Source organism: Orycteropus afer, unplaced genomic scaffold, assembly GCF_000298275.1.
Source record: "Orycteropus afer afer isolate SDZICR_OR568_19922 unplaced genomic scaffold, OryAfe1.0 scaffold00068, whole genome shotgun sequence".
Lineage (NCBI taxonomy): Eukaryota > Metazoa > Chordata > Mammalia > Tubulidentata > Orycteropodidae > Orycteropus > Orycteropus afer.
Window position 1 is genome coordinate 1991441 of NW_006921655.1, and position 10619 is coordinate 2002059.

Here is a 10619-nt window from a genome sequence, read left to right on the forward strand (position 1 = left end):
AAGTGTTCTGGAATTCCCATTCTTCTCAATGATATCCACAATTTGTTATGATCCACACAATCAAATGCTTTTGCATAGTCAATAAAACAAAGTAAACATCTTTCTGGTAGTCTTTGCTTTGAGCCAAGATTCATCTGACATCAGGAATGATATCCCTTGTTTCACATCCTCTTCTGAATTCAGCATGCACCTCTGGAAGTTCTCTGTCAATATATTGCTGCAACTGTTTTTGAATTATCTTCAGCAAGATTTTACTTGTGTGTGGTATTAATGATATTGTTCAATAATGTCCAGATGCTGTGGGATCACCTCTCTTTGGAATGAGTACAAATATGGATCTCTTCCAGTCAGTTGTCCAGGTAGCTGTCTTCCAAATCTCTTGGCATAACCAAGTGAATGCCTCCAGTGGGGCATCCGTTTGTTGAAACATCTCAATGGGTATTCCATCAATTCCCGGAGCCTTGTTCTTCACAAATTCCTTCAGTGAAGCTTTGACCTCTTCCCTCAGTACCACTGGTTCTTGAACATATGCCACCTCCTGAAATGGATGAACATCCACCAGTTCTTTTTGGTAGTGACTCTGTGTATTCCTTCCATCTTCTTTTGATGCTTCCTGCATCATTCAATATTTTGCCCACAGAATCTTTCAATATTGCAACTTGAGGCTTAAATTGTTTCCTCAGTTCTTTCAGCTTGAGAAACACTGAGCATGTTCTTCTCTTTTCATTTTCTAACTCCAGGTCTTTGCACATTTCATTATAGTAATTGTCTTTGTCTGCTCAAGCTGCTTTTTGAAATCTTCTGTTCAGCTCTTTTATCTTGTCATTTACATTTGCTTTAGCTACTCTCTGCACAAGGGCAAGTTGTAGAGTCTCTTCTGACACCCATTTTGGTCTTTTGTTCTTTTCTCATCTTTTTAATGACCTCTTGCTTTCTTCATGAATGATGTTCTTGATGTTATCCCACAATTCTTTAGGTTTTCTGATTCCTGTGTACTCCATCTGGCAAAGTCCATGTGTATAGCTGCCATTTGTGTTGTTGATAAAAGGTATTTGCAATGTGTAAGTCATTGGTCTTGCAAAATTCTATCATATGATCTCCAGCACTATTTCTGTCACCAAGGCCAAATTTTCCAACTACCAGTGATTCTTCTTTGTTTCCAACTTTTGCATTCTGGTCTTCAGTGATAATTAACACATCTTGATTGCATGTTTGGTCAATTTCAGATTGCAAAAGCTGATAAAAATCTTCAATTTCCTCATCTTTGGCTTTGGTGGTTGGTGAGTAAATTTGAGTAATAGTCGTATTAACTGGTCTTCCTTGTAGGTGTATGGATATTATCCTATCGCTGACAATATTGTACTTCAGGACAGATCTTGAAACATTCTTTGTGATGATAAATGCCATGCCATTCCTCTTCAAATTGTCATTCTCGGCATAATACATCACATGGTTGTCTGATTCAAAATGGCCAAAACCAGTCCATTTCAGCTCACTAATGCCCAAGATATCAATCTTTATGCATTCCATTTCATTTTTTAAAACTTATAATTTTCCTAGATTCATACTTCATACATTCCATGTTCCGATTATCAATGGATGTTTGCAGCTGTTTCTCCTCGATTTGAGTGGTGCCACGTCAGCAAATGGAGGTCTCAAAAGCTTTACTTTATCTATATCAGTAAGGTTGGTCCTACTCTGATGATGCAGCTCTTTCCCAGTAATATTCTGAGAGCCTTCCGACCTAAGGGGCTTGTCCTCCTGCACTGTATCAGATAGTGTTTCTGGGCTATTCATAAAGTTGTAATGTATTAGACAATATTTCTCTGCTATTCATAAGGTTTTCCTTGGCCAATTCTTTGAGAAGTGGATGGTCTCTTCCTTCTTCCTAGTTTATCTCAGTCTGTAAGCTGCGCTGAAACCTGTGTACCATGTGCAACTCTGCTGGCATTTGAAACAGCAGTGGCACAGCCTCAAGCTTCACAGCAACATGCAAGCCACCACAGTATGACAAGCTGACAGACAAGTTTGCCTCCCTTAGCTGTTCGAAACCTCTTCGCCCTCCCCTTACCTGGATTCTGCCGCTGCTTGGTCAGCGTCGTCTCCTGGCTTTTCTTTCCTCCACTTTCCTGCCTCTTGAGGGTGGGGCTTGTGTCCCTCCGCTTACCTGGATCCCTGCCACTGCTCAGTCAGTCTTGTTTACTAGGTATATATATCATAAAGAAGTGAGAGCCAGGACAAGAACAGGTATATCCACACCCATGTTTATCACAGCACTATTTACAATAATAAAAAGATAGAAACAACCTAGGTGCCCATCAACAGAAGAATGGATAACCATACTATGGTATATACACACAATGGAATACTATGTAACACTAAAGAATAACGTAGAATCTGCAAAACACTGCTGCAGTGTAGTAAATTGCATGGCATGGCTTTTCTAACCATAGTCTTTGTAACTCCCACCGGATTACTACATGGGACCATTCAATTTGAACTCCTGATTATTAAAGTAATTCACCTGGGGTATTTCTGTTAGAGCAACACAAAGTAACCTTCCAAGGAAGTTCACGCTCTCTCAAGTGTGCAGAACTCTGATGTTGGGATTGGTTGGTTTTGCCACTCTGCCAAGCTCAAAATGAGCCCTCCCAGAGACAGAAGGAGTCTGCCTGCTGGCTGAGAGAGATGTGCTGCTGAGAGATGCCTGGCTGAGAGAAATGTTGAGCTGAGAGACAGTGGTAGTGGAACCAAAAGGCCTGAGACAAAGCAGCAGGCTTACCTGGACCCACCGAGGCAGAGGCCAAGGGCCAGAGAGGCATATCTAAGGGCACAGCAGAAGGGAAACTTTCCTGACTGAATAACTGTATCCTGAGTACGTTCTTGAATTTGAATTGTACCCTCTTGCTTCCCTGATAAACCCCATAATTTGTGAGTTCTATGTGGCCACTGCAGTGAATTATTGAACGCAGCACAGAGGTGGTGGGTGCCGTGGGAGGGATGGTTGGTGTCAAGGTTGGTAAGATGGCTGGAGGGTAGCAGCATGTCTGGCCTTGTAAGAACAGGCTTTGGGCTGCTGAAGGTGATTCTGTCTTCTTGTGAAGTTAGAGGCGGCCAGAAGATGCTACCTCCCTGCCCCTTTTGTTGTTGTTGTTGTTATGTGTTGTTGAGTCGGACCTGATTCATAGCGACCCCTCCTTGGGTTGCTGAGGTAGTATCACAACGGAAGTAGATTGCCCCATCTTCCTTCCGAAGAGTGGCTGGTGGGTTTGAACCGCCAGCCTTCTGGTTAGCAGTCAAGTGCCTTAGCCACTATGCTACCAGAACTCCCCCCTGCTCCTTTAGCAACCACATAACGTGGATGAAGTTGGAGGACATTAAGCTGAGTGAAATAAGTCAATCATAGAAGGACAAATATTATATTAGTTCATTGTTGTAAAAAGTCAAGGAAAGGTTTATATGTGGAAGGAAACTGTCTTTTTTGATTACCAGAGGTGGGAAGGGAGGGAGGGAAAACTGCAAAAATTAAAAAAAAAAAAGAAAGTCCATACTTGCTTTATTCACAACAGCACAAAACTGCAAAGAATCTAAATGTCTATCAATTGGTCAATGGATATACAAATAGACTACTACTCAGCAATAAAAGTAACAAACTAGTAATATATACAACATGAAGAAGCCTCAAAAATATGCTCAATGGAAGAAGTCAGACACAAAAAATACATACTGTGTGATTCCATTTATGTGAAAGTCTAGAATAGGCAAAAGTAACCTAGGGCAATAGAATTTTGATCAATGGTTGCTTTGTGAGAGTGGGGAAAATGATTGGAAAAGGGCTCAATAGGATTTTCCAGTGTCATAGCAATGTTCTCTCTTGAAATGCATGTCAAGTACTGCACTGTCAGTCACGGCAAGCATTGATCTACGGGTGGATAGATGGGCAAGCAGCTGAACGATCAGGTATGTCTAGGCAGGGGGAGTGTGCCCATGACCATGTATAGAGTTGGCAGGCGATGTTTCTACATTTATATTTGTGTGTGCTATAACAATGTCCAGGTATATAGTAGAGCTGACAAGGGACTTCTTAGCCACAGCCAGCTACCCCGAGGGAGTGAGTAGTTGGACCTATGTGGCTCAGGACAGAACCACGGTCACAGGGACATCAAACTCAATTGGTATAACATTCTACACAAAAACATTGTTCTACATCCTACTTTGGTAAGTAGCAACTAGGGTCTTAAAAGCTTGCAAGGGGCCATCCAGATGAAACAATGGGTCTCTCCTCATCCAAAGCAAAGAAGAATGAAGAAAACCAAAGATGCATGGAAACAATTAGTCAAAGGGACTGGTAGACCATGTGATCCTCAGCCTATATAACCATGAGACCAGAAGAACTAGATGGTGCCTGGCTACCACTGTCAACCACTCAGAGGGGAATTGGTGCAGGAGATCCTCAACAGAGTGGGAAAACAATGTGGAACAAAAATCAAAATCATAAAAAAGACCAGGTTTATTGGTTTGACAGAGCCTGGTGAGACCCCTGAAACTATGGCCCCTAGCTACCCTTCAGATCTGGAACTAAACTCACTCCTGTGGCTTCCAGTCGAACAATAGATAGGCGTATGGGATGAACATTTACATCAGGCAGATACACCTCTTGGAGTGTCAATCAATCATGGGAAAATAGAAGGGCAGTGTTTGCACATGGAGATAGCTCAGGTGGCAGGAATGCATGGGAGGGAAGGACACAGGAAAGTGGTAACTACAGGGAGGAAGTGGGAAGAAAATTGTTACATTGTGAAGAATTGCAATCAATGTCATAAAACAAAACCTGTATGAACTGCTGCATGGAAAATGGAATTGTTCTGTAAACTTTCACCCAAATCACAATAAAAATTTTTTCTAAAAATGCATGTCAAAACTGGTTAAATGGTACATTTAAAAATCTGAGTATGTCACTGTATATAAATTACACTTAAAATCATCAGTTCTTAAACTCACTGCCATCAAGTCAATTCTCACTCACAGTGACCCATTAGATTTCCAAAGCTATAAAGCTTTACAAAAGCAGAACTGCCTTATTTTTATTCTGTGGAGGGGCCTGGTGGGTACCAACCACCGACCTTCTGGTTAGCAGCCAAATGCCTTCATCAGTATACCACCAGAGCTCCTTCATCAGTTCTTACTGACCAATTAAATAAAATTAGGGTGAGAGAGCTGTGAGTAAGATAATTCCAGGTGAGTTTTGGTAACAGAATGAAGCAGAAAAAGAAAGGCCATTTACAAGAGAAAAGACTGTGTGTTTAATAATGTAAAACGTTAAGTGAAACATTTATCCGAATATATGTTATAGGCAGATAAAAACACATCTAGAAGGCAGGTAAGAGATGTAATAGTACTAGAACAATCCTGGAAAGGCTGAATATGGAAGAACAGAAGCAAAGTACAAAGAAGTAGGAACTAATAATAAAAAAGGGAGGGTAATTAAAGAGGTGGAAAAATGTAGTGGCACAGAAATCAGTAGAAAATTTTAGAATGCCACTATCTCTGATACAAAAGAATACAACCTAATGTTCTTAAAGGTCCAATGAGATGGACAAGATTCAGTACATTATAACCAAACATTATATAATTTATCTGTTATGGTAGAAATAGAGGGAAGAAAATGATACTTTATACTTGTTGTTGTTGTTGTTGTTACGTGCCGTCGAGTCGGCCCTGACTCATAGTGACCCCTCCTTAGGTTTCTGAGGCAGTATCACTACGGAAGTAGGACTGCCCAACCTTCCTTCCGAGGAGTGGCTGGTGGGTTTGAACCGCCAGCCTTCTGGTTAGCAGTCAAGTGCCTTAGGCACTATGCTACCAGAGCTCCTTTTTTTGGCATATTCTCAAAAATACTTTCCTAACCTTTGGGCTCGGGACCACAGTCACAGGGGACATCAAGCTCAACTGGCATAACATACTACACAAAACATTGATCTACCTCCTACTTTGGCAAGTACCAACTGGGATCTTAAAAGCTTTCAAGCAGACATCTAGATGCAACGATGGGTCTCTACTCTTCCAGAACAAAGAAGGATGAAGAAAACCAAAGATTCATGGAAACAATTAGTCCTCGCAACAAGTATACCACACGATGCTCAGCCTATACAACTATGAGACCAGAAGAACTAGATGGTGCCTGGCTACCACTGTCAACCACTCAGAGGGAGATCTACATAGGAGATCCTGGATAGCGAGGCAGAACAATGTGGAACAAAACTTAAAAGCATTTGGAAAAAAAAAAGGAGGGGATGAGGTTTGCTGGTCTGAACCACTGAGACTATGGTCCCTTGCTGCCCTTCAGGTCTGGAATTGAACCCACATCTGTGGCTTCCAGCCAAACAAAAGACTGGCATATGAGTTGAACATTTACCTGAGGTAGATATACTCCTTGGAGAGAAAAATCATAGGAGAAAGAAGGGCTGTTTATACACAGGGAGACAGTTCAGGGGGCAGGAGTGCATGGAGGGATGGACATGGGGAAGTGGTAACTATCGGGAGGAAATGGGAGGGGAGATGTTTCATTGGGGTAAATTGTAGTCTATGTCATGAGACAATGTGTGTGTGAACTGCTGTACGGGAAATGAATTTGCTACGTAAACTCTTACCCAAATCACAATAAATAAATAAAAATTATAAGCATGAGAAATAGAAAAAATGAAATATTGTCATTATTTCTAGTTATGGTTTTTGGTATAGAAAAATCAAGATAATCTAGAAAAAAAATTAATCAACAAGAGAGTTGATAACTGCCTAGTTGATTGTATATGATCAGAATAAGAAAACCAGTAACATTCCTATACATCAACAATAATCAATTATTTCCCTAATAATACCAAAAACACCCAAAACTAAATAAATAAATACTTTCCGAGATTGAAGTGACAAAAGCAAGTCAAAAGCCCTTAGAGGGGCAGTGAACTTTATGTTAATGGGGGAGGAACAACTCAGAAAAGGAAGGTGAGAATGGATGTACAACTTGAAGAATGTAATTAATATCAGTGAATTGTACATGTAGAAACTGTTGAATTGATGAATGTTTTGTTGTGTATATTCTTGGCAACAAAAAAAGTACTGAACTGACAAAGGTGGTGTTATATATATTTTTACAACAGTAAAAAAATCATGGGATAAAAACTTTCCTAGAAAGTTAACAACTGAGTTTACATGAAAGCAGATTCACTCTCTCAGAGTACTCAGAATCCAAGGCAGCAATCTTTCCAATTGATTTCTACAAGTGTTAAGTCTGTCTGTGGGTCCAGAATGACTTGCTTTACACTATGCTTATCATTGTCCTCTGCATAAAATGTATTTCTATTGATATAAGAGTTTGGCTGCACGAACAATGAAATTAAATCCTATAGTGCTTGCTCTTAACCACATCTGAAAGGATCTTTAGAAGAGATCTGTGTGAAGACAAAGCAGGTGGAGAACAGATGCACATGTTACCAATTTTTGAAGAGCACCCCTCTGCCAGCTTACATGCATCTATAATTACATTATCTACATGAAGAACACCCCTCTGCCAGATAATGTAACTATATTATCTACACCGTTGGGAATAAAGACAAGTTGAATAAAGACAACCATTCTACACACCGTTTCTGCTGCTGAAGAATAGTGTTACAGGCAGACTCTTGCTGTGCCAGTGCTCCTTGAAGTGTGGACATGATCCGCCCCTGCCGTAAGGGTTGTACATTCTCTTTACTCAGCTCCCATTCATCTCCCTCCAAGGACAGGGCTTCACTATGAAAAGGGAAATAAAAGTAAATCTCATACCAACACTGACTTGTTACATCACTGGATTATTGTAAATGTTTTCAGATAGCTGATTATTCATCATCTTTAGGCTGGATTCAGGTGAGCTGGTGCATTAGTGGTATTATTACATACCTAAGCTTCTGAGCCTTTCTGTCACCTGGTTTCCAAGTTAGTGGCTATGATATTATCTCACAGAAGAGAGAACTCAATAAGAGTTACTGTGGACAGTACTATCAGATTAAAATTTAAGGCAGAAAGAAAAGAAGGAAAAAGTGTTATAAATTTAGCAAAGCCAACAAAAAAGGCATCAGTTCTATGTCTGAAAAAATCATATAGTTTAATTTAAAATTAGTTTAAGTGTGGGTCAGACTAGCACCCCACGTTGAAACTGATAACTTAAAAGTGAAGTCTGTACATACAGATAGTTCAGAGCAGAAGCAAAGAAAAGCACAGTTCACTGGTCACAACTGGCCATCCCAAATTCTACCAGGCCCACAGGGGAATCCCTACAAATTTTTTTTGGTGTGTGTGGGATAATCACCATTATGGGTTATGTACTGTGTACTTTGGGTCCCTGGGTGATGCAAACAGTTAATGCACTCGGCTGCTAACCAAAAGGTTGCTGGTTCAAATGCACCCAGAGGTGTACTGGAAGAAAGGGCTGGTCATCTACTTCTGAAAAACTAACAATTGAAAGCACTATGGAGCACAGACCTACTGACAACGAGGTCACCATGAGTCAGAATCAACTCAACAGCAACTGGTCCCACGTATCCCAACGTTCTGCAATGGCCAGATAGAAGCCTACTTCTGACAAAGACATCTCTATGGTTAAAACCATATGGTAGCATAGTGGCTAAAGCACTTGGCTGCTAACCAGAAGGCTGGCGGTTCAAACCCACCAGCCACTCCTTGGAAGGAAGGTTGGGCAATCCTACTTCCGTAGTGATACTGCCTCGGAAACCCAAGGAGGGGTCGCTATGAGTCGGGGCCGACTCGACGGCACATAACAACAACAACAACATGGTTAAAACATAAAAAAGAAGAGACCAATAGGCACCAATCTTCAAAACAGAGTGAAAGTTATGTTATGAGTCTAGATGAGTGCTATAAACTCTGCAAGAAAGTAATTATAAAATAGGGGTGTGATTACAGGCCCTAGTTTTTAATGATAGATTATCATATTTGACAACAAAAGCATGAGCAACAAAAGACAAAACAGATAATTGGGACCTTATAAAAATCAAACACTTTTGTTCATTACGGGAGTTTATCAAAAAGTGAAAAGATAACCTACAGATTGGGAGAAAAATTTCGGGGACCATATATCTGATAAAGGTCTAATAACCAAAACATATTTTAAAAATTTCTACAACTTAACAATAAAAAAGACAACCCAATCAAAAAAAGGGCAAAGGACTTGAACAGATGTTTCACCAAAGAGGACATTCAAATGGCCAACAAGCATATGAAAAGAGGCTCGATGTTATTAGTTATTTGTTGTTGTTACGTGCTAGCAAGTAGATTTTCACTCATAGTGACCTCAAGTGACAGAACAGAACTGTCTCATTGGATTTTCTAGGCTGTAATCTTTTTAGGGGCAGATCAACAGACCTTTCTCCCACAGAGGCACTGGGTAAGTTAAAATCTTCAACCTTTTGGTTAGCAGTCTAGTACTTGGCTGCTTTTTACCAAGGTTACTTTTCCTTAGCCATTAGAGAGATGCAAATCAAAACTACAGACACCACTTCACTTCCACAAGAATGACAAAGATTTAAAAAAAAAAAAACAAAACAGAAAATACAAATGGTGACAAAGATGTGAAGAAATTGGAACCCTTACTCATTGCTAGTAGGAATGCAAAATGGTACACCCACTGTGGAAAACAGTTCGGCAGTTCCATAAAAAGTTAAACATAAAACTACCATATGATACAGTAATTCTGCTTATAGCTATACACTTAAGGGAGAAACATGAAAGCTGCAACACAAACTGACAAATGTACATTAATGTTCACTGTAGCACTATTCACATGCCATTTTGGATGAATGGATAAAAATGTGGTATATACAAAGATATGTAGTCCTGATACATGCTACATGGATAAACCTTGAAAACACTGTGCTGAGTGAAATGTTAATCATAAAAGTACAAATATTGTATAATCTCACATATATGAAACAACAGGATAGGCAAATGTATAGAGAACAGAATTTAGTAGTGGTTACCAGGGTTGGAGGGAAGAGGAAAAGACTAATCACTGTTTTAGGAAGAGGTGAGTTTTTGTTTATGGTGATGGGAAATTTTGCAACAATTATGGGCGATAGTTGCACAGCATGATTAATATAATTGATGTCACTAAGTTATAACCTGAGAAATGTGGAGTTGGTAAATGTGATATATACATGTTAACAACAACTTTAGAAAAAGGACCTATTAAGTGATGAATTATTTAAGAAAGTAATTATAAGTAATTAGTCATTTAGGCTGTGACCACTCACATTTTTTTAACTACATTGTGTAAACCCTGTGAATGTAAAGACTATGACTCATTTATTTTTGTAAAATGTGCTGCAGTGAATTACTTGGTATGACTCTTCCAGCCATGGTCTTTGTGGCCCCACAGTTAACTAGGTGGAACTAAGCAAATATAAGATACTGCCACCCTTGTGGTGGTTGTTGTTGTTGTTGTTATGTGCCGTCGAGTCAGCCCTGACTCGTAGGGACCCCTCCTTGGGTTTCCGAGGCAGTATCACTACGGAAGTAGGATTGCCCAACCTTCCTTCCGAGGAGTGGCTGGTGGGTTTGAACCGCCA

The 10619-nt window shown here is 40.0% G+C and overlaps 1 protein-coding gene across 1 annotated transcript in view; it reads right to left on the reverse strand.

Annotated features, from left to right (window-relative positions):
• Window positions 1–10619, reverse strand: part of BUB1B (BUB1 mitotic checkpoint serine/threonine kinase B) — a 100731-nt gene that overhangs the window by 80384 nt on the left and 9728 nt on the right. Inside the window, 1 exon segment of the mRNA XM_042780894.1 lies at window positions 7642–7788. Coding sequence (XP_042636828.1) covers window positions 7642–7788 — 147 coding nt within the window.